Here is a 27,972-nt window from a genome sequence, read left to right on the forward strand (position 1 = left end):
CCTCACCCGGAATGAAAACAAACGGCGGCCGCCGCCGCATCCGGGCATTCGGCGGGTCGCGGTTGGCGCTGCTGTGGCGCAGGTGAGGAGACGGCGGCTGGGCGTCCAGTCCCAGACCCGGGTCTCAGCCGCGCCGCCTGGCGCCCCCTCTGCCCCGGCGCGACCCCGACGCCAACCCCGTGTGGGTCGGGCGCGACCGCAGCGGCGGGAGGTGGGCGCCCTGCGGGGAGGCTCGGCCGGGACTGGGGTCGGCGGGCCGGGGCTTCAGGTCGCGCCGGCCGTTCGCCGCGCCCTAGGTTTGCTCTGGGCTGGGCAGAGGTGCTGGGTATTTAAGAAGAAGATTGAATAGTGTCTTTGGAGGGAGAAAGAGAAATATATGTATATATTAAAATTAATTAGCCATACAAAAAGCTTGAGTCATAACACTGTAATTCCAGATACGCCATTTGGGATTTGTTTGCAAAGACAGATTTTCTTTGCTGTTTAATGAGAAAACACTGTTTATATTCTCCAGCCTTGACGATCTGATTCTGTATTTCTCAACTCCTTCCCATACTCTTTATTTTTTAATGCAAGATTCTTGTTAATAGACTGCCTAAGAGAAAAATTAATGTATTTTGAATGAATATATATATAGATATATATTTGAAAAGCTCTGGGGAAAGGTAGCGTTGATCGATTTATTACAAAAGTGAAAGTGAAATTTTAAAGGAACGTTTGATACCCTTTCGCTTTCAGTTTAGAGCAGTAGTACTAATGAATTTCTGCTTTTGGTGGGGGGCTGTGTTGCCGAACATTGTATGGCATGCATGAAACGTTCAGTTCTCCAGTTAAAATCGGAAACTGATTTATTAAACCTTTTTCCCTTTTGATTTGATTCAAAATATGTATCCTCGTTTATTCGGTTGTCTGGAAGTGAAGTTTTGTAAGTTTCAAGACAGTGGTGTAATCTTTTCTCAAACATAAGTGGTGGTTCATAGACCCTCCTTGCTGTTTATTTGCTGGTTGGGTGGAGTGTGGGCCGAACACTAGTTTTAGGAAATCCCTTGAGACTTTGGTCAGGTAGCTACTTGGATGGCAGAGGGCTGTGCATTCAGCCTTCGAGATAGCTTGGCTCCAGTAAATGGCCCTCTCCCCACAAGTGATACTTTAGTGGGAATTTCTGAACATTTATGAGTAGAGAACTAACTTTGTGTAGTGGTCCTGTAAGTTATTTGTGTTTGGAAAGCTAATGCTCATAAGTGCTAATATGCTTTTCTGTGCGAGAAGCAATTTATTAGTGCTTGAAAATCTGGGGTTCTTTCGTAGGTTACCTGGATGCACACAACCGCCTCTTTGATGTGTTTTTTTTCTTTATCCCTTTTCTCCCCGCTATCCTGATTACCCTTTTTCTTGCCTCCAACTTGATATAAAATAGATTTGAACTTTCTTTTAAAACACTTGTTTATGGAATACACTTAAGTTCTCAAACTTGATTTAAAAATCGGGTGAATTGAGTTTTGGGGAGTGTGGAATACAGGCCCTGAATAAAAAAAAGAAAGTTACTTACCTAGGTTACATTAACTCTTAACATATTTTTTCACTCCCTAGAATGTGTCTTCATCCTTCAGGAGTAATAACTTTTGACTTTTCTTACTGCTTATCTGTTTTGGCTGTACTGCCCCTGTCAGCTGTTTCATTCTCTAGCAGCCTCACTCACCCCTTTGAATTGGTGTGCTAGTGAAGGATGAGTAGACAGCTCCATTGCTGCGTGTGATTCTTTGGGAGAGAGTAGTTACATGCACAGGACAGAGAAGCAGCAGGGGATTTCGCGATAGAAGGCAGAATCCAGTGGTCCAGTGTTGTAGGCAGAAGTTCCAGTGCTAGTTATGATGCTGCCTAATTTTGCATCCTTGATCGAGTCATTTTACAAACTTGGGCCTTGGTTTTCTCATCTGTAAAATGATGGCCCAGCCAGTATTGATTTGAATAGTATATGTAGATTTGCTTTTACGCTTTATCACAAAATAGCATGCATAACTTTTCTAGGATTGTAAACACTAAAGTTTTAAAAATTCAGATGTAGAAAATATTTATTATTGATAGTTCATGGTTCAAGCTAGCTTTTCTTCATGTTTACCTGCCAGGGTGATTGGTCTTTTGTGTTGAAATAGCCAACATACAGGAGAATTGATAAGCTCTGCGTCGAATTGTTTCTAAGTTCACTACTTTAGGGATTTATCTTATCTTTTCTCTTAGAGAATAATAGCAGGTTAAGAAATAGAAAAGTGTAATAAACCTTGCTACATACTAGCAACTTTGAAATATGTATTTTTATATAATATACATAATTGCATATGTAATATATATTTCAGTCTGTATATAATATATATATCTTTTAGAGAAGCCTGGAGCTAGTTAAAACCTAATCTAAAAGTAATTTAGATTAAACTGGAGAAGGAGGAGTGGAGGAGACCTCTGCTTACTCTACAAAACCCGTCAGTGTATTAGGTAAGTTATAAAACACTTTGAAATGTGGCATGGGGTATCATTGATGTACTGTTTTGCTTTCAAGGATGGCGCAAAAGAAATATCTCCAAGCAAAATTGACCCAGTTTTTAAGGGAAGACAGAATTCAACTCTGGAAGCCTCCATATACAGATGAAAATAAAAAAGTTGGTTTGGCATTGAAGGTATTTTTCTTTTAAGACATTAATAATTAGTTGTGTTGTAAGTCTCCTTGGTAAGTAAGATTCTTAAGTCACCAGAAATTGCCAGGCACAACCAGGTAAACTTTTGTCATAACCAAAAACATTAGTGAAGAGCAGGTTCCCACATTTTATTAGCAGTTGGCAAGCTTATTTTTATTTAAAAAGATTTTATTTATATGAGAATGGTATCTAATTATTTTGGCATATATCATTTCTGATACCTTCATGATGTTACCTAAGTTTATTAATCTGGGTGTTCCTGCTAGCGGGGCGGTTCCAGTGCCAGAAGTTTAGTGTGTGAGCTGTTCATGTTTAGCGTCCTGGTGGGTTCTCAGCCCTCCTTGCTACTGTGGTCTGCTGTAAAACAATGCTTCCCTCCCCCAGCTTTGTTTACACTATGGCTATCTGTTCATTTTTCCAAAATACATTTTCCTAATAATTATGCCTCGGTTTTTTATGGTATCATCAGAAATGGCATCATTTTACATAAGTGAAACTTCTAGAAATTGAAGTTTGCCTGCCTTTCAAAGCTGAGGAACATTAATCATTTTTGATAGAAATCTATTACATTGGAATATCCTAGAATGTACTTCTCTGTTTTCTCAGTCTGAGTATATTGAGATAAACAGTGTAACGTTTATCAAGGACTAAGGATTGTCAGGAGGGCATCAAATTGTCCTGTGTTGTGACACAGTGACGTGCTTGGCAGGTGATAGCTGTGTCAGGGTCTTAAAGAGTTTTCCTGTCTCTCGTTCCTGACAGGACTCACTTCTTAGTTGTTGCAAACCTTCTGATCTTTCTTCTGAATCTGCTTGTTATAAATTCTTGGCTTAGAAACTAGGTGTGGCATAATAAGAAAGCTGTTTTCTGTCCCCAGTTCCTGGCACGGAGCTCCTAAAACCCTTGGCAATTCCCGAGTGGTAAGGGTGACAGGGGCATCTTTTGTTCTAAGAGGCAGCTCTTTGGAGAGAGCTTCAGGGTGGGGCTGCTCGCCTAAAAGACCAGACTTTGATTAGAAGCTTGCAACTTTCAGCCCTACCCTCCAGCCTCTGGTGAGGGCAGAGGGCTGGAGATCAAGCTACTCACCAACTGCCAGTGATTTAATCAATCCAATCGTGCCTACATAATGGAGCCTTCATAAAAACCCTTAAATGATGGATTTTGGGAGCTTCCAGATTGGCAGACACGTCCATGCGCCAGAGAGTAGCACATTCCAGCTCCACAGGAACAGAAGCTCCTGCACTCTGGACCCTTTCAGACTTTGCCATATGTACATCTCCATCTAGATGTTCATTTGTACTCTTTATCATAAACTATAATAATAAGTAGAGCATTTTACTGAGTTCTGTGGAGTTGTTCTAGCAAATTACCAAGCCTGAAGGGGTAGGGGTTATAGGGACCCTTGACTAAGTGTCAGAAGTGTGGGTAACCTGGAGACCCGATACCTGGTGCCTGAAATGAAGGCAGACTTGTGGGATTGAGCCCTTAGCCTGTGGAGTCTGCCTCTAACTCCAGATCATTAGTGACAGAACTGAATTGAATTGTAGGACATCCAGTTGGTGTCAGAATTGGTTGGTGTCAGGAGGGGGAAAAAAACCCTCACTGGGTAATTATGTTTATGTTTTCTGGAGAATTACAGAAAGTTTTGTTTTTTGGTTTTTTTTAAATTTATTTATTTATTTTTGGCTGTGTTGGGTCTTAGTTGCTACACACGGGCTTTCTCTAATTGCGGTGAGCGGGGGCCACTCTTCTTTGTGGTGCACTGGCTTCTCATTGCAGTGGCGTCTCTTGTTGTGGAGCACGGGCTCTAGGCACGCGGGCCTCAGTAGTTGTGGCCCATGGGCTCTAGAGCGCAGGCTCAGTAGTTGTAGCACACGGGCTTAGTTGCTCCGTGGCATGTGGGATCTTCCCGGACCGGGGCTCGAACCCGTGTCCCCTGCATTGGCAGGCAGATTCTTAACCACTGCGCCACCAGGGAGGTCCTCTGATCTGTTTTGTAACTTATGTGTATCGTGAACATCTCCCCTATTTTAAATATATACTTACACCATCATCTAACCTGACTTGTTCTCACAAGTTAGGAAAATTAGAATGTTTTCTCTGTTTTTGGTTTTTTTGTCCCCACCCTTTAGTGGTATTGAACAGTTCATTATTCCTTAAAATAATTGTGTATATACTGCGGTTACATAAGTCACAGCCCACCTTGCTTTTCCCCCCTAGCGTAATCCCAACTGGTCTTACTTTCTCTCTTGGGCCTATTTTCCTGTCCTTTCCTGGTTTTGATGTTTCCCTGGGTCCTCTCTAAACTCTACACCTCTCAGGATGTCAAGCCACAGTCTGGATTTCACTATAACGGGGGTGACCACCACTCATTAGTTTTTTCGCCTTAGAGTCCCACGTGCACTGTTCTGTATTATACATTTTTTCTTTTTTGAGTTGGTACTGTATTGATCTGTGTTTTTAAATTTTTCTTCATAGGACCTTGCTAAGAAGTACTCTGACAAGCTAGAATGTTGTGAAAATGAAGTAGAAAAGATAATAGAAGAAATACGTTGCAAAGCAGTGGAGCGTGGCACAGGCAATGAGCACTATAAAGCAACAGGAATCGCTACAATCGAAGTCTTCTTACCGCCACGGGTGAAAAAAGTGAGTAGTTTCCCCAAATTTACATAGTTACTAATGCTTAGTTAACTTGGTGATGCGATTAAATAAATTATGAGTTCTTTTTGAAGATACAATCCAAAGATAAAATTCTTTTCAGTTACTTTACATGTTGAACATTTACAAACTTAAAAGTCAATTTTATGGATTCTTAAGCTGGAACGTTTACAAGGTAGTCTGGCCTGCAGGCTTCACAGAGCTGTGCGTCACATTCTTACCTTTTCTAGAGTTTGAATGAACATTTAGCAAAAATGGGGAATAAAAGATTACTTCAGATTTTCTAAAACTGTGTGCAGTAGGACGCATCACAGAGGAATTCGTCTTTTTTTTCTATGCCAGTGGAAGCCAGAGGCATAGCTGAGTGCCCAAGCAGGGCCACCGTAACCTGGGCCACCTGTGTCAGGGCCACGTCCTCAGTAGTTGAAGTCCAGAAATGTTACTGAGGCAGGGCACCCAAGGGTGCCTCTTCAGACTGATCAATGTTAATTATTCTCAGAAGAAATGAAAATAAGTGTGTATAAGAGTCACCATATGACCCAGCTGTTTTACTCCAAGAGGAATGAAAACTATGTCTACACAAAAACTTGTACATGAACGCTTGTAGCAGCTCAGTTCACAATAGCCAAAAGGTGGACACAACACAGATGTCTGTCGGTGGATAAATGGAGTGCACCCATACAATGAATATTATTCAGCCATAAAGAGGAACGAAGTACCGATACTCTACAACATGAATGAACCTCAAAAACATTATGAAAGAAGCCAGACACAAAAAGCCACATACTGTGTTGTTCCATTGATATGAAATATCTAGAGTAGGCGAATCCATAGAGACAGAAAATATATTCATGGTTGTCTGGGGTGGAGGAAGGGGAGGGAATAGGAGGTATGGCACATGTTTGGTTGGGGAGATGGTGAAAATGTTCTGAAATTTGATTATGATAACGGTTGTATAACTCTAAATATACTAGAAACTATTGACTCTTATACTTTTAGACAGGGAACTTTAAGGTATGTAAGTTACATCCCTGTAAAGCTGTTAAAAATTTCTAGGAAAAACAAAGAGCTTTATTAGAAGAAGGAAATTATATATGTATCTATCTCAGAATGCCAGTTCGGGAATTTAAAGGGCAGTATGTATATACAGGACTCTTAATTGCTAGTATCAAGTACCTGGGAAACCAGACTACCAGTCAGAAAGCTGATTGGTGAGTATGGAATCAGAGCAGATGATTTGCGTGGTCTCATAGGTGTCCCTGGTGGTCCCATATTTTCCTCTGAAGCCCAGCCATCCGAGAAGGAAAGGTTCCAAGAACACGTCTTGCTGCTCCCTCCTCAGTGGGAGAGTGCTGAAGGGACTATCTCTTTTGCTCACTGAGGTGGCCCCAGTGCCAGAGGTTGTGGGATGGGTCCTTGTGGAGCAGAGGCCAGCTCCCTTGAGTAGACAGGGGACAAACCCCCCTGAGCAGCTGACGTCCCCCCAGAGACTGAAGCCCTGCCTGTGGTGCCACACTGCTGCCCCCTTGAGGACTTCCGGGTCACAGGGTCAGCACACGTCAGGTTTTGTTCAGTAGCTTCATGCTAGGCATGCGAGTATTTACATCGTCTGATATCAGCCTGTCTGGTTTTATAGGCAGAATAACAGCTCCAAAAAGTGTCAAATTCAAGTGCATTTTATTTGTCTTATTTTTAAATAGGATAGGAAAAACTTGTTGGAGACCCGACTGCATGTCACTGGCAGAGAACTGAGGTCTAAGTAAGTATCTGTGTGCCCTGTGCCCCAGGTGCTCTTGGCTCTTTTACACCCGCTCATTTGATCCTCCCTGGCCATCCTGTAAGAGAGATGGGGCAGGTATGATTATCGTCACTGAATGGAAGGGAAAATTGAGGCTTTGAGGCTGAAGGACTTATGCAGGCTCACACTGGCATTTAAGGGCAAAGTGAGAACTCAGGACTTGCAGCAATCTCCTTCACTTCCTGGTGTAACTTGAGAGCAGGTGGGAACTCTGGATGCATGTACTTGATCCGTGTTTGAATCAGTGAATGAGTGATAGAAATAGGAGACAGCCTGATATTGGCCAGATCATTAGTTTTGAATTTTATTCCTTAATGCACTAATAGCTTGCTGTGGTGTTCAGTGAAGTATTTCAGCCAGTTTCAAGCTGTTGGCCCATTTGTAAAACGAAAAAAAACACCTGCCTGTCACATACCAGTGAAAATCTAACTTTTGAGACCCGGTCAATTACTTCATCTACTTGTGTATTTTTAAATGGTAAGTATTTTGAATACCTCCAGGGATAGCCAGTCAGCGTTTCTTAAAGTGATTTTTCTCATTTTCTTCTTTGGTCTACATCAGGGCTGTTAGGGATGGATTCAGGAAGCATCATTCATTCAACACACAATGAGCAGAAGATTGTATGGAACAACCCCCCCTATTATGGGCTCCTCCAAGGAGACCGCAGAAGGTATAGAGGATGGATTTTCTCCTGACATGCAGCTAGGGCCCTCCTGTTCAAACAGATACACAGCACCAGTGGTCTCTACTTCACAAGGAACCAAATAGTAAAACAGATAGTTTATAAAAGGACATTGTCTCTGACACAGTTTCAAATAACCATCTAGTAAGCTGACTTTATCTGAAGTAATGTTGTGACTCAGTAAATTGGAATACTGGGTGTTTCTGAGAAGAATGTATAAAATAGCTATCATGATTAAAATCTATTTAATGGATAATAAATAACAAATTTGGTTACCTATAGTTTTCTGGTTTATTTTACAGAATAGCTGAAACCTTTGGATTTCAAGAAAATTATATCAAAATTGTCATAAATAAGAAACAACTTCAACTAGGTATGTTACGGCAAAGTATGCAGAATTTGTAAATCAAGTCAATAGAGAAATAATGACTTTGTATCTTTTTTTCGCACTCTTCCTCTGTTCAAAAATTTTGGGTGGCTTTATCACGTATATAATGCAAAACCAATTATTTTAGAGTTTACTAAAATAAAAATGTAAAGCAGGAAGCAACTTTTCCAGAGATAATCAGTACAGGTCTGATGAAATGTTACAGAATGGAAGTCTAGGCGTGCGGAAAGTAAAATAGAGTTTCTAGTGAATTCTCCCTGAGGGAGAAGAGCTAAAGCTGAGTGAAGACGGGGAGGGGGCTGCGGTGGGGAGCGCTCCAGACAGAGCGCCTCGTGTCAGAGCCCCATCGTGTGAACTCGAGGGACTGAAAAGGTCCAGTGTGGCTGAGTGTAGCAGGTGAGCAGAGGGCAGTGCTGTTTAAGGATGGAGGGCCAGGCAGAGAGGCCACATTGTAAAGATTATAGTGGTGGTTCTTAACCAAGGGTGACTTCGCCACCCAGGGGACATTTGGCGATGTCCGGAGACATTTCGGGTTGTCATGACTTGGTAGCAGGGGGCCAGGGGAGGTTGTGCTCATAACAGTTAATGGGAAGAGACCAGGGATGGTGCTGAACATCAAGGCACCGAACGGTCCCCACAGCAGAGACTTAGTGCAGCTCAGGATGCCAGTAGTGCTGCTGAGGAACCCTGGACCTGAGCCTTACTCGGTATTAGAGCGCTTCTCTCCAGAGGGGTGGGAAGCCATTGGTGCTGGGGAGTGGACACAGTTATATTTGTGCTTCAAAGATCACTTTGGCTGCAGTAGGGGAATGGATGTGAAGGAGACACGAATGGACTTGGGAGACGGGTTAGCTATTGCAGCAGTTCGGGCAAGCACTGTAGTCTGTTTGGTTTCCAGTAGGTTCCTATGGCCTACGGAGAGTCAGGTTCCCATCCCAGCCTGATGTAATGCGGCCTTCACAGCCTAGCCCTAGTCGGCCTTTCCGGCATCACCTCTAGCCATTTCCTGTTACCTGTTTTAGATACCTTTGCACTGTTTGTCATCTCATCTCTATGTTAATTAGTTTGTGGTATCCTTCACTGGGCAGAAATCCTTGATTTTGATGTTATCAAATCCATCAGTTTTTCACCGTATTGTTCGTGTTTTAAGTTCTTTCCTCAAGCCCAGGGCCGCACGGATAGTCTCACCAGAGGTTTTTGTTTGTTTGTTTGTTTGTTGTTGTGGCTTTAAAATCTAGTAAGATGAGTCTCCCTCTTGGCTCTTCTTTATCAAGGTAACTTGGCCATTGATGGATCTTTCTTTTTCTTTTTCTTTTTTTTAAATTATTAATTTATTTTTGGCTGCATTGGGTCTTCGTTGCTATGCACGGGCTTTCTCTAGTTGCGGCGAGCGGGGGCTACTCTTCGTTGCGGTGCGCAGGCTTCTCATTGCGGTGGCTTCTCGTTGCGGAGCATGGGCTCTAGGCGTGCAGGCTTCAGTAGTTGTGGCTCGCGGGCTCTAGAGCGCAGGCTCAGTAGTTGTGGCGCACGGGCTTAGTTGCTCCGCGGCACGTGGGATCTTCCCAGACCAGGGCTCGAACCCGTGTCCCCTGCATTGGCAGGTAGACTCTTAAACCACTGTGCCACCAAGGAAGTCCTTTATTTTTCAATATAAATGTTAGAATGGTTGTCGAGTTTCTAAATATATATATGTGTATGTATATGTACGTATGTATATGAATGTGTGTCCAACTAGAGTTTTCAGAAATATGTTCAAATTTATATGCTTATAGTTCATAATATTATTTTGTTATTTTATAATGTTTGCTGTCTATATTTACCCTTTTTCCTTTTGTTTGTTGTTTTTTTGCATCTTTGACTTAATTTTTGTTAGGTTTGTATATTTGATTAATTTTTTTCATAGAGCCAGCTTTTGATTTTGTTCATATTCTCTTTCATTCTGTTCCACTGACTTCTCCCTCTGTCTTTATTCCCATTTTGTATGTGAGGACGTGGACAGTAAGTGGTTCACTCAGGGCCATAGAGTTAGGAAGGGGTGGAACCCAAGGTGTTTGTTTTTACCCACTTCAGTAAATCACCTCTCACGGTGCGCCGCTGCACTCTGGCCTCCAGTCCATTGCTGAGAACTGGATTATACCTCCAGCTAGAGGGGGGGAGAATTCATGTCTCTCTTTGCAGTAGATTCTCAAACAGTTGATTGCTTTAATTTGACCTTATGATGAGAATAAATAAAATTACAAAGGATTAATTTAGTCAGCTCATTTTCACTGGCTGATTTTAACCAGTGCTGAACAATAACATAGGTAAACAGCCAAATTTAAACATCTTCTTACCAATCATGTGGCATGGTGGTTTGCAAGTGCTGACGCAGGCTTAAGAATTCCATTTAACATAGAGGATGGCCTATTACCCAGTAAATTTAATGACTTTTTATAACATGCATTTCTGATTTTGACAGGGAAAACACTTGAGGAACAGGGAGTGACCCACAATGTAAAAGCTATGGTGCTTGAACTAAAACAGTCTGAAGAGGATGTGAGAAAAAATTCCCAGGTTGAAGAAGAAGAGCAGAATGAAGCCAAACTAAAAGAAAAAAGAATTCAGAGGACTAAGAGAGGCCTGGAGATACTGGCAGAGAGAGGTACACAGAGCTTCAGGCTTTTCGCTCAAGTCCTCAAAGGTGGCAGCAAATCACGCAAATGGGCCGGGGGCGTGCGTGGGAGGGGAGTATCACATTTCTTTTTTTTTTTTTTATAAATTTGTTTTATTTATTTTTGGCTGTGTTGGGTCTTCGTTTCTGTGCGAGGGCTTTCTCCAGTTGGGGCAAGCAGGGGCCACTCTTCATCGCGGTGCGCGGGCCTATCACTATCGCGGCCTCTCTTGTTGCGGAGCACAGGCTCCAGACGCGCACGCTCAGTAGTTGTGGCTCACGGGCCTAGTCGCTCCGCGGCATGTGGGATCCTCCCAGACCAGGGCTCGAACCCGTGTCCCCTGCATTAACAGGCAGACTCTCAACCACTGCACCACCAGGGAAGCCCGAGTATCACATTTCTTGTTGGCCTTTCTTCCCCTACAGTCTAACATTTTTAATGTCACCATCATCGCTTTTTAACATTGAACTAATGGAGTTCCTTTTGGTTTTGTTGCAGCTGAGATGGTGGTGGATCCAGAAACCACACCATACTTAGACATAGCTAACCAGACGGGCAGATCAATCAGAATCCCTCCATCAGAAAGAAAAGTAAGTACTGTAAGAAATTTATGGCTTGTTCTTTGATCTGCTGTCAGAACAGAAGTGGTTTTCTATTTATTTTATCTTGGAATGTTATTGTAAAGGATTAGAAACAGCTTTCAGTCTCCAGCTCATAAACAGAGAACATGACCATGTGATGAGCGCTGCATCTGGCCGGCTCACCCTGTGAGTTTCAGTGCCTGAGTACAGAACGGCAGGACCTCACTGTCCTGGAGCAGTGGCTTCCTGTGGCAGTGTTTGTTTTGCTGTAGTTTATTTTACTTGGGGGCCACATTCCCTAAGGGATGGATCAGAAGAGGGGGCTGGGGTGCTAGGTAGTTTGGGAAAAGTGTGACAGATGATTCTGCCATCTCTTCCCCTGTCTCTCCACAGCCCCGTTCTCTAATTTGGAGTAAGGGGGAAGTGGTTTTACCTTTGAACATATCCAAGGGGGTCTTTCTAGAAGCATCTACAACTTGGCCCATGAGATCAGTCTCTGAGCTGGAGTCCAGAAGCTTCTTATATGAAAAGCTTTAGTGACTGTGGGTCAAGTTAATTTTAATTTTTTGGTCTTTAAAGGACACTTTTGAGTAGGTTTCACTATATGAATTATGGATTTAAAATTAAGGATTAAAGTTAAGTTTTAATAAGAGAACTTTGTAACTCTCATTGAATTGATTTTTTTTTGGCAACTATTTGCCCACTGCAGATATTACATTCGTATATTAAATGATGATATTTAGATCTTTAGGGGAAACCTTTACAAAATCGAATTATATACAAATTCAAATCTAAAAATATTAATGAACTTTAAAGAAATTTGGATCACCTTGCAAAAATTGTTTTAGAAATGCTACAGTTGACAAATACTTCAGAAAAAACCTGATTAAGAATAGAGAGTGAAATGAATGCTCTTTTTAAAAAGGATACAGTCATTACTGGCTGTTTTTTTATATGTTTAGTCTTAGGGATACTAGAAATAGATCTAGATCAGCCGATACTAAAATAAAGTGATGAAAACAAAGGGACAGTTGCCGGTTCTGACCATTTCAGCCATGTTAAATTGAGTTCTTGGTTTCAGTGTTTAAATGAAATGAAGGTTTAATTCTGTTTTCCTTAATTTTGGCTTTTAGATTTAGTTGTGATCTTGAGTTTTTTGTTTGTTTGTTTTCACATTATTTGATTTCTTTAGACTTAATATGCTTTTAATATAATTCGTTTTCTTATAGTTTAAAGTGATGTTTTTTTAAATCCTTATTTTTTCCTAGGCCCTTATGTTAGCTATGGGATATCATGAGAAAGGCAGAGCTTTCCTGAAAAGAAAAGAATATGGAATAGCCTTGCCATGTCTGTTGGACGCTGACAAATATTTCTGGTAGGCGCTTTTGTACTTGGTGAATGCCAGTTTGAAGGAAGATGACAATTATACACAGCACCCTTGCCCCACCCCGTGCACTTCAGACTTCAGATTTTCACCCAAGATGGTTAACGTAAAAGAGTAGTTATGGTGTAGACTGATTTGTGAACTGTTTCTCCCCGTTCCATTTCTAATTGATCTCTCTTCCCTGTAAAGAATTTTATAAACATATGCACTTATTTTTTTACAACAAGCATGTAGGGTATCATGTCTGTTTCTTACGACATATTGTCAGCCTGAACTGTCCATTATACAGTCCCTGTCAGCTTTTCACTTAATGATTTTGGTGTAGATGTTGATGAGCATTCCCCAAATCCATTGTTTCATTAGGCGCTCCAAAATGGTGATAACTTATTATTCCTTCTGCATTTATTGCTAGAATTCATTTGAAAAATATTTTTCCTTATCAGCTGTTTGGTCCTCCTAAGGTACAATTTGTACAGAAAGACAGAATAAAACGCTGGGTTCTTTCTCTTTATTTTCTTGTTTTCAGAATAAATGAGTTGCTTCCCTAGCATCTTCCAAAGATGACATCACCGGTGAGGTTTGCCTTTTTTTTTTCTTTTAAGTATCAGTATGAGCTCATGGATTTTAACACATTTGATACGCTTCACACCTCAGAGCTTAAATTGGCTGTCTTCAGCTGGCCGGTGGTCCTGCATCCCTTTGACCCGATTCTGGCGTAATCTTTGTAGTCTCTGCTCTCTGGTGCCCAGAGCTGGTCCAGACTCATCCTGAATATTTCCTGCCCCAGAGCAACAGCCAGCACTTTCTCAAGGGCTCCTGGTTCCTCTTAATGGGAAACAGTACTGAGAAGCTATAATCCAGGCAGATGAAATATTTGAAAAATAGACTTGATGTTTGAAATATTCAAAAGGTAACAACATCAGTGTTATTTTCTTTTCCATTTTGAGGAATTCCCAATATATACAGTACATTCAAGAAGATAAATGTAAGTATATATAGTTTGCCAGCTGTATTGGCAGCACCCTGTGTTATAAGTGAACAAACTTAAATTTAAGCAAAAAGGGGGATTTATGGTATAAAATTTTGGGGAGGAGGGGGCAAAGCTGAAAGTAACCAGAACAAGGGCTTGGTGCCTCTCTGGTTTTCCTCCTCTGCCTCTTTGTCTCTGCTTTTTTCTGACTGTCAGTTTTATTCTCTTCTGCTACAGGTAGCAGTGCAGGCTGTAAGTTAGGTCCTTAAATTCAGGTAAATTTTTTATTCCCTTCCATAATTGTTCTAACTTTTTATTCTGGAAAATTTCAAACATATAAAAATAGCGACTAATATAATGAGTTCCCATACACTTATAATCCAGCTTCAGCAGTTATTGAGACATGGTTATCTTGATTTGTCTGTATGAGCCTTTCTCAATCTTTTTACCTTGGACACATCCTTGAAGTCATTTTCAGGTCTCAGGGAGACCCTGAATAAAAAGAACTCTCTCTTCAGTTCACAGTACGTTAACATGTTCAGTGAGTAGTAGACATAATAATCCAATAATAATTGTCAGTGCCTTTTTAAGTAGAAAATACTGGGTTTTTCTCCTGGGGATTTGTTTATTCAGGTCAACTTATTAGCGTAATTTTTGTGCGCGTTCCCTCTCTTCGTAAAGGAGATCAACTCTAATGCAAGTCCGCAGTGGAGGTGGAAGAAACTTAAGTTGTTCTTCTTCCTTTGCCCCTTGATGTTTTTCCTGCCTTCTCCAAGTAGGCTCAAAGTTCTATCACAGCTTTCTTTTGTACATCTTGGGGTATGGTATGTAGTATGACTGAGAGTAGTTTCTTTGCCCTATTTAAAGCTAAAAATGTAAGTTCTGCTTTTGGCCAAGATGGAGTAACAGGGACCGGATTTACCCTCTCCCCTGCAACAACTGAAAACCTGGGCAAAATGTGTAAAAACTGGTTTTCTGGCAATGCAGGACAGTGGTCCCTGAGGTGGGGAAACAAACGAGTGGAACCCTGTGAATTGTTTCAGCTCACTGCCTGGAGTTCCCAGGCCTCAGTGTGCGGAGGAGAAACCCAGGCAGAGCCTCCTGGTCTCCCCTGAGTGGAAAAGATGGAGCTCGGAATCCAGGGAGGCCACAGTGGTGGCAGGAGAGAGCTGCCTGCGGGAGAGTGCACAGGGCGCCCCTGGACTCTTCTGCTGAGTGATGGTCAGCACAGGCCTGTGAGGTCCCGCCCGCCCTGCCCCCAGGCTGGGAAAGCACCCCCTCAGAGAAGCAGAGAGTTCATGGAGGGCGGGTGATAACCTGTGGGAAACGGGGCCTTGGCTAGAGAATTCAGTAGGGTGTGGCCTCGGAAGAAGGGCTAATTCTGCCCTACAGGCTGCTCTGGTCCCCACCTAACAAAGCTTAAAACTAAGCCTTGAAAAGGTCACACCACTCTTTTCAAGTAACATGTTTTTAACTGCATCCCAAGCAACGCTTAATGATATTTATTGAACCCATGTACCGAGAAATACGAAAAAAAACTACACACAATCCAGTTCCTTACAGCCAGTAATAAAACTAAAAATGACTTTTTAGCCAACCTTCCTTTTAAAAAAAGCAGATACCTAAGCTTAGCTTACCTTTCTTGAAATTAATATCTTTATTTTATATAAAAAATGTAAAACTCATGAGGCAAGTGTAATAAGTTTCTGTTAAATAACTGACTTAAGCCCAAATGGGATTTAATTTTTCTAAAGCTAGGCTCAGTATATTTTGTTTAAATCAATGTTATACATTGATTTTAATTAATGTTTTTAACATGAAAATTTATTGGCTATTGACTATTAAGGCTACTAAAGCAAAATCAATAAAAATATACTCTAAGACAATTTTATACAAGGCTTTAAATTTTTTTCTGAGTGACATGATCAGGTTCAAATATAGTCCTAACAGTTTCAAAATTATTATATACAGGTGATGTCATGATCTCTTTTATAGGCCTATATATCAATAAAAAGTGTTATTTTTTTAAACTAAAAGAATGAAATGAACCTCTTTAATGTGAGACCTGTGCTGCGTTTTGGTTTTGGTTTTGGTTTTGGCTTTGGCTGCACAAATACTCAATTCTGGGTCAAACTTCTACGCATGATTTTATTTTTAACTGAAAGGAGGCAGTTTCTGTCCTCACTCTTGATGCTTTAGACACAAACAAGCCTGTTCACATGTGTGAGACTTTGAAAACTGGCTAAATGTCCGCTGCTTTCCTGAGAATGGTGGGGTAGGCTTCTCTCCCAGAAACAGAAGGCATCTACAGGTAGATCAGTAAATCTCACTTGGAGTGTAAGATCAGACCATGGTCCATGAACTTCTTCCTCTCCTCTCAATGTCACGTTCTCAGGCCAAGCAGAAGATTCAGAGAAGGTGCCCCTCACCCGGTCATACATCTGGATGTGTGTGCATGTGTGTAAAATATGGTGTGTATGTTACAAAACGTTCACAAAGAATAGAAATGTTCAAAGAAAGCAACCACAAATAAACATGGAAATCCTGCTCTGAGAGATTATTCTTATGCCCCAGTGGATTGTCTTGTACGCACCCTGGAGTGCAGGCACTCCACTTAGGAGACTTCTGCTTTAAAGCATAAATGACAGAGACTTCCCTGTCCTTTATGGCGCAGTGGTTAAGAATCCGCCTGCCAATGCAGGGGACACGGGTTCAATCCCTGGTCTGGGAAGATCCCACATGCTGCGGAGCAACTAAGCCCGTGCGCCACAACTACTGAGCCTGTGCTCTAGAGCCCACGAGCCGCAACTACTGAGCCCGCATGCCACAACTACTGAAGCCCGTGTGCCTAGAGCCCGTGCTCCGCAACAAGAGAAGCCACCGCAATGAGAAGCCCGCGCACCGCAACCAAGAGTAGCCCCCGCTCGCTGCAACTAGAGAAAGCCGGCGCACAGCAACAAAGAGCCAACGCAGACAAAAATAAATAAATAAAGACATTTATTTTAAAAAAACAAACATAAATGACAGAATCAGAGCTCTTCCCCGCCCCCCACCCCAAGCAGATTTTGATGGGCAGTATGGGAAGCTTGAGGGCATGCAGGTTTTGTAGTTTTATACCAGAGCAGTCTTACTTTTAGTAGAATACCAACAAAAACAGATGAGATCTTTAAAGTTTGTGAATGTTCGAAATTTTACTTTCTTATTGAAGAGGGTTCAAACTTGAGATCTAGATTTGCATTATGAATTTCTAACATAATCACAATTTTAAATCAAAATAAATTATCTCGATGCCCATCTTTGTCAACCTTCCATTGCCTTGCCTGTCTTCTCCCTTTCTCTGTATCTGGGTTCAGCCTGCTGTGACAGCTGCAAAGTAGCATTTAACCTGCACCTGGGCCCCAAGATCAGCTAGGCATTCAGAGCCTGGCATTTGTCTGGATTGTTTTTCCCTGCTTTAATGTGATTGGACGTGAATGCCTTGTCAGAGTCTTCATCAAGTGAGGCGTTCATAGTAAGGATTTTTTTGTTTTTTAGTGTGCTTTTAAAGCTCTGGGGTTCTGACTTTGGCTGTGTATTAGGATCACCTAGGGGGGTTTAGAAATACGACGTCAAGGCCCCACCTCCAGAGGTTCCTGTTACAATTGATATAGTGGGGTCCTAGCATCAGTGTTTCTTAAAAACAAACAAAAAAAAAAAAATAGAAAAGGAAAGAAAAATTCCTCATCCTGGTGATTCTAATTTGCAGTCAGGTTGGAAACCACTGCTTTAAAGCATGGTCTCCCCACGTTTGCTGAAGGGTTCTGACACAGTGGCCCCGATTTCCGCTTCCTGCCAAGCCTCTTTCCCAACATGGCAAGGGTGTGTGTGTGCATCTGTCTGTCTGTCTGTCTGTCTCTCTCTCTCTTTCCCCCTCCCAGGGCAGATGGTGTTGAGCTTCTATTCCTGAGCCCTAACTCCTTTTTTTTTTCCCATTGGAAGGATTCAGATTATAAATACAGTTCCCTTCATAAACATTGTGATCTCTGTCTTAGTCTTTGGAAATACACCAAAAACTGGAAAAAAAAAATTCCAGTAGTTCACGAAAAGGTTTTTACTGCTTCTTGTCAGTGATGTCATTTCCTGTCTTTGGCAGCGAGTGCTGCAGAGAACTGCTGGACACTGTGGACAACTATGCAGTACTCCAGCTGGACATAGTGTGGTGCTACTTCCGCTTGGGACAGCTGGAATGCCTGGACGACGCAGAGAAGAAATTAAACATGGCCCAGAAATGCTTTAAAAATTGTTATGGAGAGAATCATCAGAGACTGGTCCACATAAAAGTATGTTGCTGTAATTAGTTTTAGGTATTAGTGAGCCCATTTGTAGAATTTGAGTTTATTCCTGTTAAAGTGTTTAGACTGCTGCCAAAGGTGATTTATTTGATAGTAGTATGCAATGTGTTCTTTTTAAGCTATATTTTAAGGGGATTGTTAAACATCTTATAAGTTAGCCTGTGACCAGAGGAACACAGTTTTCTAGTCACAGAAACCCATTGATCACTGTGACCGAGAGAGCTGGTGACTGTATTCATTAGAGTCTAATGAAAGGTTTAAATGCAGAAAATAGACATTTTGAACAGTGACAGTTCACACGAGTGAGTCACAGCTCCAGAGCTGGGCTCTGAATAAGGATTTTTCTCAGGCAGTTTCCACAGGTCATCAGAATTCTGCTTGGGAATTGCAGGGCAACGTAAGAGATATTCCTGGTTTGGGTTTTTGCATACTTCCCTCCTGACCAGAGGGGCCCCTGTCCTGGGCACCTGGAGGTGATAGGTGTTCTGTTTGGGACAGGCGATGCCATTGTACCCTGGGATCCTTACTTTTGCCATCAGCAATAGTGAAGATAGAAACATTTTAGTAATGCCATTTTGCCCCTGTGGAGATGAAGGGAATTATAAATGTGAGTATTACAGACCTGTAATGAGAAATAAGACAGTCTTATCTTTTTTTCCCCCAATAATTCTAGGGAAATTGTGGAAAAGAGAAAGTCTTGTTTTTAAGACTTTACTTGCTCCAAGGTATCCGAAATTATCACAGTGGAAATGGTGAAGAGGCTTATGAATATCTCAACAAGGTAAGAAAACGGATGCTCCAAAGTTGTGACCATTTTCACCTACTTTGTTTTTTAATCCCCAGAAGTTAAGTATTTCATAAACTCAGTGGTGACTGGTGAGGAAAGTGCATCTCCCTCCCTTCCCCTCTCCTTCACATATACTGTAAACACATTCGTATTTGTGAGAGTACAGGCAAGATGCTGTAATAAGGACACCTCAAAAAGGCAGTGGCTTTAACTGGCTGGAAGTTTCCGTTTCTCTCATCTGGCTGTGGAGGTGAGCAGCCAGGGCAGTGGGGCAGCTGGTGAGGCAGGTGAGCAGCCAGGGCAGTGGGGCAGCTGGTGTGGCAGGTGAGCAGCCAGGGCAGTGGGGCAGCTGGTGAGGCAGGTGAGCAGCCAGGGCAGTGGGGCAGCTGGTGAGGCAGGTGAGCAGCCACGGCAGTGGGGCAGCTGGTGTGGAGGTGAGCAGCCAGGGCAGTGGGGCAGCTGGTGAGGCAGGTGAGCAGCCAGGGCAGTGGGGCAGCTGGTGAGGCGGGTGAGCAGCCAGGGCAGTGGGGCAGCTGGTGTGGAGGTGAGCAGCCAGGGCAGTGGGGCAGCTGGTGTGGCAGGTGAGCAGCCAGGGCAGTGGGGCAGCTGGTGTGGCAGGTGAGCAGCCAGGGCAGTGGGGCAGCTGGTGAGGCGGGTGAGCAGCCAGGGCAGTGGGGCAGCTGGTGTGGCCGGTGAGCAGCCAGGGCAGTGGGGCAGCTGGTGTGGAGGTGAGCAGCCAGGGCAGTGGGGCAGCTGGTGAGGCAGGTGAGCAGCCAGGGCAGTGGGGCAGCTGGTGTGGCAGGTGAGCAGCCAGGGCAGTGGGGCAGCTGGTGTGGAGGTGAGCAGCCAGGGCAGTGGGGCAGCTGGTGAGGCAGGTGAGCAGCCAGGGCAGTGGGGCAGCTGGTGTGGCAGGTGAGCAGCCAGGGCAGTGGGGCAGCTGGTGAGGCGGGTGAGCAGCCAGGGCAGTGGGGCAGCTGGTGTGGCCGGTGAGCAGCCAGGGCAGTGGGGCAGCTGGTGTGGAGGTGAGCAGCCAGGGCAGTGGGGCAGCTGGTGAGGCAGGTGAGCAGCCAGGGCAGTGGGGCAGCTGGTGAGGCAGGTGAGCAGCCAGGGCAGTGGGGCAGCTGGTGAGGCAGCCAGGGTGGCTCCTGTCAGTGCCTCTTCCAGCCAGCAGAGGGAGGGAGAGAGTCCGGGGCAGGCCTCTTTAGAGAGGTGACTCAGGAGGTGCTCCTGTTATTTCTGCTACATGCCATTGGCCTAGACCATCTGGCTACACTCAGCTCCAATTCAGGGGACTTTATTACCAAAAAGGAGGAGATAATGGATACCAGCCCCTCCCACAACCCTCAGCCTATTTTCTCATGTTATACTGCATATAAGTCATGTGAGCAGAGAGGGTGTTGTCTCTTTGCATTTGCACTGGTTGATAATAGGTCACATTTAGAGGTTTTATCTAAAATCTGACACACCCTAATTCACATTGGGTACAGTCCAATTTCCTTTAGGTTTTAGCTGTGTGTTAAGCTTTAATGTTACTATGGTTACATGATTCTTATATTTTTCTTTGTCTGTAGGCATGTCAGCTCTTTAAAGAGCTATACATTGATCCATCAAAAGTTCACAGTTTGATGCAGCTGGGATTCAGTGCCCAGGAAGCTCGGCTTGGCCTAAGGGCATGTGACGGGAACGTGGCCCACGCAGCTGCCCACGTCACCAGCCGCAGAGAGGTACCTCGATATGGTCTTGGCAATGCTTGGTTGAGGCCTTTGCCTTTGAGTAGGTGTGAAACTTGAGGCAATAGCAAAATTATCTCCAAAGTGCCTTAGCTCTCAGATATGAAAGAACAGAAAAAGACAATTCCGTAGTAGGTATTATTAACAAGGAACTCTGTATTGCTTCAGACTTGGAAGTCAGGAGAAAAACTTGTCTTTTTTAATTGCATCAGTTTTCAGACAGTGCAGTTTCCTTCCTTTTATTCTTGCTATGGTGGCAGGTAGCTCATAAGTACAGTTACCCAAGCAGTCTTCTCTCTCTCTCTCTCTTTTAATCATAGTACATTTCTGGAAAGCATTTTAAAGGGGTCTGTGTTTTCCAGGGAGCCATTGTTACAGTTCAGGATGTCATTCTTGCCTGGAAACATGAGTCAAATCATATGAACAATTAACATTATGTTATAAAAGCAAAGATTCAAAACTATAATCATTTAAAACAATTAGAGATAAGTACAGTTAAAAGAAAAACTTAGAATTTCAGAGTTGGAAGGAATGTTACCATATCGAATATGGTAGTTTTACAAATGAGGAAAACAGGCTCAGAGGTTGTCTTTTCCCGGGTCATGGGTCAAATCGGTGGCAAAACCTGAACTAAGGCTCTGGTTTTCTCCTGTACTTTCTAATTCCCATCTGAGAATAGCATTCTGAGTTTTTACAGAAGGTTCTGAAAAGCCAAGAGATATTATAAAATGGTAAAAGTTACCACTTCACTTCCTAACTTTTTATAAGTAGCAAAAATAAGTGTTTTTTAAAAAAATAGTGGTGTCCTATCAGATGTGCATTTAATGAATTAAACTATAAGCCCTTGGAGAAAATAAAAAAACAATAGTGTACACAGTGCAATTGACCCTGCTCACTCTTCCACTCAGTGGATGTGTAGTTGGGATGCTTTTGGTTGAAGGCAACAAATTCAGACTGGCTTAAACACCCAATAAAGAGGGTAAGGGAGGGATTCACTGGCCTACTTAACTGTAAAGAGCCCAGAGGAGGGCTGGGTCTCAGGTTAGCTGCTTCAGTGGCTTCGCCCTGTCGCTGAGTTCTGGTTTCTGTCTCTCTGCCTCCTCTGTGTTACCGGGGTCATCCCATCACACCAAGAGCATGGCCCGGGTCCCAGAATCCTCAGAGACCTTCTGAGCTGCTCACTGATTGGCCACCTTTGAGCCGGTCGCCGTGGCCAGGGGAATGCCAAGACCTGACTGGCTTGAGCCTGTCTGCTTAGCTTAGGCTGGTCAGGGCCTACTCGGGGAGCTAGTCAGCTTCCCACACCCTAGGGAGAGCTGGGGTGGCTGGTGGGAAGACCAGCTCCGAGTCCCATAGCAGGTGAGCTCCCGTGAATCTACTGTCCTCTCAGCTCCTGAAGCTCCGGGTTTGAACATCTCACTGAGTAGAGGTAATAGGTGATTCCTAAAAGTTTGACTTTTTTGTACATCGTGACCCTGAGTACAGGCCAGTTTCTCATCTGGCAAAAGAAACAGACTAATGAAACCGAGGTCACTGTACAGTGCTGAAGTGTTGCGAGGCTGTGAGAGGCAGCGTGGCGGCCTTCCTAAGAGATGTTCAGTCATTTTGCCTGTACGCAGCCGTGACTTCAGAACCCAGTTCTCTCACAACATCTGACCCTACCGTGTCGATAAGATTTCGCAATGCAATGCTTACTGTCATTTCCTTGGTTTATTTTCCTAATTCTAGTATAAAGAGAAATATCATGTGTATCTACATGGTTCAGAGAAAACTGACTTAGGCATTTGTAATAAGGAAAAAGGGTTCTTTGAGGCCCCAACTTTGTGTCAGCTCTGAGGCCCGTGTCTGCTGGCTGGCTGGCTGGGTCTTTCTCTGCTTGAATGTTATTCGTGCTTCTTATTAGCCTTTTGAAGTATAAGTGGAAGAAGCTGGAGTTGCAAGCAGAGGATGGGACGGGGTAGAGGCATTTTACATGGTGTGTACGTGTGAATGAAAGTGGAAATGTGAGTGATAGGACTACTTCCGCCGGCCTGCGTGGGTTTTGTGGTGAAGCGGGGTGGGGGTGGGGGGGCGGTGGTCAGCTGGGAGGCGGAGCCGGGGCCTGGGAGCTGGAGCCGCAGGAGTGCTGGCGCCTGACTGGGTGTGGGGAGGGGCCGCTGCGGGACTGGAGTAGGTGTGTGAGCTGCCGGGCCTGTGCAGAAGGGTTCGGAGTCGGGGAGACTGGCCCGGAGGAGGCAGTTAGAGGGCGCGGTGGAGGTGCGGACCGCGGCCCCGGGGAAGGGGGTGGGCAGCGGGCTGGCAGAGCTGCCGAGCCGTCGTCAGCCCCGCTTGCTCACAGGTAGGCTCTCCACTGCTGTAAACAGGGAATTACAGGCTGAGGTTGTCTTCCTCCCTGGAAATGTGGGCAGTCACCCCTTCTGCCTAGTCCTACTGCCAGCTGGGAGTGTTTGGTTCCGTGGCGAGGATTCCTTTCTTCTCCTGAGAGGTGAGGTCGTGTTCTTGCTCTAAGAATGTAGAGGGGACCCTTGTTGCTTGCACTGAGCCATGGAGGTAGGAGTAGATACATCAAAGGAAAAAGCTGTTTTCTCTGCTGTTCTCCCTGTGTTGGGCCGAGGGCTGACCATTTCTAGAATGTGCAGAAGCCGTCTCTCTGCTCTGCTGTCGGTGATTACCTTGACTGGGTCACCTAACTGTCTTGAGAGATTTCTGTCTTCTCATTGGCAAAATGATGAGGTTGGATTCAGTTAGTGGTTTTCAAACCTGTTTTAGTTTTACTGTTTTCATCAGCAGAAATCCTTTTAAAATGATACTTGTGGGAATTCCCTGGCAGTCCAGTGGTTAGGTCTTGGCGCTTTCACTGCCGGGGAGATCCCTGGTCGGGGAACTGAGATCCCACAAGCCGCATGGCTCGGCCAAAAAATAAATAAATAAATAGAAATAAAATAAAGTGATACTTGTTTTCAAAACAAACTCAGAACTCTCCTGATGAGGGCTGAGGTGGGAAGAGGAGAAGAGACTGAACCTATGGCCTTCCTCAGGCTCTTGGAGCAACGCCAGGCACCTCTGAGACTCAGGGTTGAGAACCACGGGGGTAGGTGACCTTTGTCACCTGGCGGGAACATTCTTGGGGTTTTAAGTGGACTAAGTTCTCGCTACCCAGGGAGTTGGGGGTGGATCAGTGGCTTCGGCGCCATCTAGGACCCACCCACCCCCTCCACGGCCCCCACGTTCAGAGTCACATTTCGGTAAGATCCCAGGTGACTCAGCAGAGGCTGAGAAGCCCTCCCACCCGTGCAGGAAGCTCCTCCCCCCGCTTCCTAGAAGAAGGCATGTCCACCTCTCTGTGGGTCCGCAGGATGTGCCCGCTGGTTCCCAGTGGCCTGTTCTGGTGCCAGGTGGTGGTCCCCGAGGTGCTCTCTTCCCTCCCTGGACTGACGTCTCCGGCTCCCGCTGGGCTTCCCCACAAGCAGCACACCCCTGGTCTCTGCCCTAGTGGCCCTCATGCTGGGCGGGACGGGGAGAGAGAGGGTCACCTCTCCTTGTGGTTTTCACTTTGCCTGGTGACCCCGAGAATCCTATAGAGCATGGATTGAGAAGGCTTTCTACAAGACCGCAATCCCTAACTTGGTGACTCTGCTGTTTTCCTAAAGAAATTGGACCAAATAAGGAAGGAGGAAAAAGAGAAGAAAAGACGCCGCCTGGAGAACATCAACTGTTTGAAAGGAATGGGCTACTCCGCTCGCGCAGCCAAGCAGGCGCTCCACCAGGCCAGCGGAAACCTGGAGGAGGCCCTGCAGGTAACCCCTCCCCAGCCTCTGGCCTCCCTGAGCAGCCCTGCTCCCGGCCCAGGCGCCTCCCCTCCACTTCTTCGTTGAAGCTGCTCTCTTGTCCTTCCTGACGCCAGGAGCCCCGCGGCTGCGGGCCTTCCTCTTCATTCCTGGTTTGGATCTAAGGGTCAGAGCTCTCTTGTTCTCGAACCCAGTGGCAGAGCCAGAACGACGAGCCCCAGCCACCTCAGTGCCTGTCCACGATTCCGCAGGGCTCACAGGGCAGGAACTTTGATGAGGTTTCTGTTTGCAACAGCAGTTTAACAGTAAGGTGGACGAGAAGAAAGGTGATTGAAGTTTTAAGATAATTTTTTTGAATTAAAATGTTTTCTTTGAATATTTAGTTTTATTATTTAGTCAGTAGTACATGTTGGCAAAGGGGCTTTTTAAAGACGTCCTTAGAAGTGACTAAACAGGTTGGGATCCAGATTAGTGGTAACTCTGCCTGGGTCCACGTCCTTTCCAATTTTTGTTCAAGGAGCAGACAGGATACTTACTTAATGAGGCAGGCGCTGTGCTGAGTCTCAGCGGAGATGACGCCTGCCCTGGGGGAGCCCACAGGCTAGTGGGGAGACAGACACAGAGAGCACAGTGGCGTAAGGGCTACCATGTGGGAGCGCAGCACAGTGGGGGAGCAGGGCCTGCAAGCTGAGCTGGGGGGGGTGGTCACGGGAGAGGGTCCGGCAGACGGAGGAGAAGCGGGGTCAGCGCCAAGGGCTGAAGCATGAGGCCGGGGGAGTTGAGCCCCCCGGGGTTGCCGAGGCCTGGGTTACACCTGCTGGAGGTGGGGCGGGGTGGGGAATGGCCAGAGATGCGGCTGGACAGGTAGGCAGGGGCTAGGCGGGCCGCGTCACCTTGTTTGCCCTGCTGAGGAGTTCACACTGAATCCTGCAGGCAGTGGGGAGCCTGCCCTACCTTTGCCTTTTACTCTCAAGACCTCCCATCCTGTTCTTCAGAGGTCCCCATTAGTCAGTCCGTTAACCCTTGGACAGCATGGGTTTGAACTGCTTGGGTCCGCTTATGCGTGGACCTTTTTCAATAGTAAATACTATATATAGTACTCCACGATCTGCGGATGCGGAGCAACTGTGGATACTGAGGGCCCACAGTAAGTTATACTTGGGTTTTCCACTGCGATGAGGGTCAGCGCCCCTAACTCCTGCGTTGTGCAAGGGTCGACTGAATTTTCAAATATATGTATTAATATATTGTTTTAATTCAAAAATGTTATTTGAATATCTCATTTGATTTCTTAGAGAAATTTAAAAATTCTGAATATGCGGAGGGACTGATGGGGCTCAAAACTAGTTTTTAATTATACAAATAGTACATAAATACATTTGATCGATATAGAAGTATTTAGTGTTAAAAGGGAAATTCCCCAAAAGGGCTTTATAAGGTTAAGAGTCAGTATCATGTGACAGAGAAATCAAGGGTCCAAAGAACTCTGCTCTTCTCCGTGACATTGTAAACCTAGAGCATGTCACCTTCCAAAGAGAAGTCACATTGGGCAGCCCTGGACTGCTTATAGCTTTCCGTTTATAGCTCTTTATGACCTTGTCACCCCTAAGGCTGAGCTGCAGCAAGCTTCTGTTTTCTTGGAATCCTTCCGCCTGCTCTCTCACATCCTTTCCCGCTTCCTCAGATGCACTCTTGTTGCCTGAATAGTCTTGTTCATCCTCCAGCCCTCAACTCAGACACGACCTTTGGCGGGAGCCGCCTTTGAACAGCAGCCTCTCCAGCCGCAGCCTGTTCAGGGGTCCCTCTTCTCTGCTTCCACAGCACCCCGAGCCTTGTCCGCCACAGTTGCCCACACCTGTTCGTGTGTCCCGCGGCTGTGCCTGCCTAGCACGTGACAGGTGCTCAGTCTCTGCCTGAGTGCCCGAGCGGATGTTAGTGATGAGTGACGGGTATCCCTGTACGTTTTTAGATTCTTCTCAGTCATCCTCAGATGTGGTGGTTAAACGATTCTGGTCCGGAAACCAACAGCCATCAAGAAAGTCCTTCTCGGGAAACCATTGACCAAGTAAGTGCAGGCGCCCTGTGCCCCTCTCCGCCCGGGCAGCCTCGTGTGGGACTGGCTGGCGGGACGAGGCTGGCGGCCAGGCGGGGCCAAGTCCTGGGCTCCCTGGGCTCCGGGTGTGACGGGCCCGCCCGAGGGCGCAGCCTCCGTGCAGCAGTTGCAGCGGGTGGAAGCGGGCACAGGCATTTCCTTCAGAGTAGGAAACCCAGGGAAGCAACGGGAAGGTTTTCTTCAGGCTCTTCTCCTCTTTTCTACACACGCCTCTTGGGGCATCGCCTCCCGTTCCCGTCAGCCCGTTCCCCTGCCTGTGACCTGCAGGGATGCCACTGTGCTGTCCACGTGTGCCCCCTGTCACGTTAGCCTGCCCAGCGCGCTGCACACACGTAGCTAACGGTACTGGTGACAACTAGGTCTGTGCCCGCAGCGCTTCCTCTGGCTTGCGAGCCGGTTGCCGTTCTGAGGTGACTGGGCACCAACGTGGTCGCCTCAGGTCTTCCTCCTTCCTTTCCGAGTCGCCGCACGCGCACGTCAGCGCGGGAAGGCCGGTGGCACACGCGTGCGGTGGGTTGTAGGAACGTGTCCCCCGAGACCTGGCTGTCCCGGCCCTGCGTGGGGGCGGGAGCACCGGGCGCGCGGCGCGCCGTGTGTCCTGGGCCCTCAGCAGTGCCGCCCCCCTTCTCCCAGCTCGTGTACATGGGCTTCGACGCGGCAGCGGCCGAGGCAGCCCTGAGGGTGTTCAGGGGAAACGTCCAGCTGGCAGCTCAGACCCTCGCTCACAACGGTGGAAGTCTTCCTCCTGACCTGCAGCTCTCGGCGGAAGATTCTTCCGCAACGCCACCCACGTCCCCGTCCGATTCTGCAGGTGGGTCTGCGGTCTCTGAAGACCGGCTGGGAGGGAGTGTCTGCTCGGGCGGAAGCCGGCAGGCGGGGCGTGCGCCTCCCGGGGCCGCGAGGGGCGTTCGCAGACCTGCACGCCTCGGGCTGCTCGGGCGCCGTGGCGGGAGGGCCGAGCTGGAGCTGACGTGGGTCCCTTTGGTCCCCGTGGAGGTTTCTCTTTCTGTCCTCCTCCCTCAGCTCCCCTGTTGCTGCACTTCTTTACTGCAGGGACCTCTAGCGCCTCAACAGATGAAGATATGGAGACAGAGGCTGTGAATGAAATCCTGGAAGATATCCCAGAACATGAAGAAGATTACCTTGACTCAACTCTGGAAGACGAAGAAATTATTATTGCAGAGTACTTATCCTATGTAGAAAATATAAAGTCAGCAACAAAGAGAAACTAAATGATGAACAGAAATAAGCACTTAAGTTTCTGCTTATAAATTCTATCATTATGAAAAGTGTAATGCAGGTCTTTTTTTTTTCTTACGTTTTATCTGATTTTGCTCCAGAGTGCTTCCTACTTGGGGGTGGGAGGGGTAGGCGGGGAACAGGGATGTAAAGAGTAAGAGACTTCGTGGGGTGGGGGGCGG

General features: G+C 45.6%; 1 protein-coding gene across 3 annotated transcripts; it reads left to right on the plus strand.

Annotated features, from left to right (window-relative positions):
• Positions 1 to 27,889, plus strand: NUB1 (negative regulator of ubiquitin like proteins 1). Of its 3 annotated transcripts, none has more exons than XM_068549712.1 (15): positions 1 to 82; positions 2,555 to 2,672; positions 5,169 to 5,336; positions 7,049 to 7,107; positions 8,131 to 8,201; positions 10,675 to 10,857; positions 11,366 to 11,457; positions 12,717 to 12,823; positions 17,935 to 18,121; positions 18,807 to 18,914; positions 20,492 to 20,644; positions 24,301 to 24,447; positions 26,408 to 26,503; positions 27,185 to 27,362; positions 27,605 to 27,888. In XM_068549712.1, exons 1-15 carry the CDS (start codon positions 12 to 14, stop codon positions 27,781 to 27,783), a joined length of 1,917 nt encoding a protein of 638 aa, XP_068405813.1. In that variant the 5' UTR covers positions 1 to 11; the 3' UTR covers positions 27,784 to 27,888. The 3 variants fall into 3 exon arrangements, with proteins under 3 accessions (XP_068405813.1, XP_068405814.1, XP_068405815.1); XM_068549713.1 differs by lacking the exon at positions 1 to 82 and adding an exon at positions 92 to 211 and having other exon boundaries at positions 27,605 to 27,889; XM_068549714.1 differs by lacking the exon at positions 1 to 82 and adding an exon at positions 277 to 296 and having other exon boundaries at positions 27,605 to 27,889.
• Positions 27,890 to 27,972: the final 83 nt, after the last annotated feature.

This window comes from Eschrichtius robustus, chromosome 8 (assembly GCF_028021215.1).
Source record: "Eschrichtius robustus isolate mEscRob2 chromosome 8, mEscRob2.pri, whole genome shotgun sequence".
In the NCBI taxonomy this organism is placed as follows: domain Eukaryota; kingdom Metazoa; phylum Chordata; class Mammalia; order Artiodactyla; family Eschrichtiidae; genus Eschrichtius; species Eschrichtius robustus.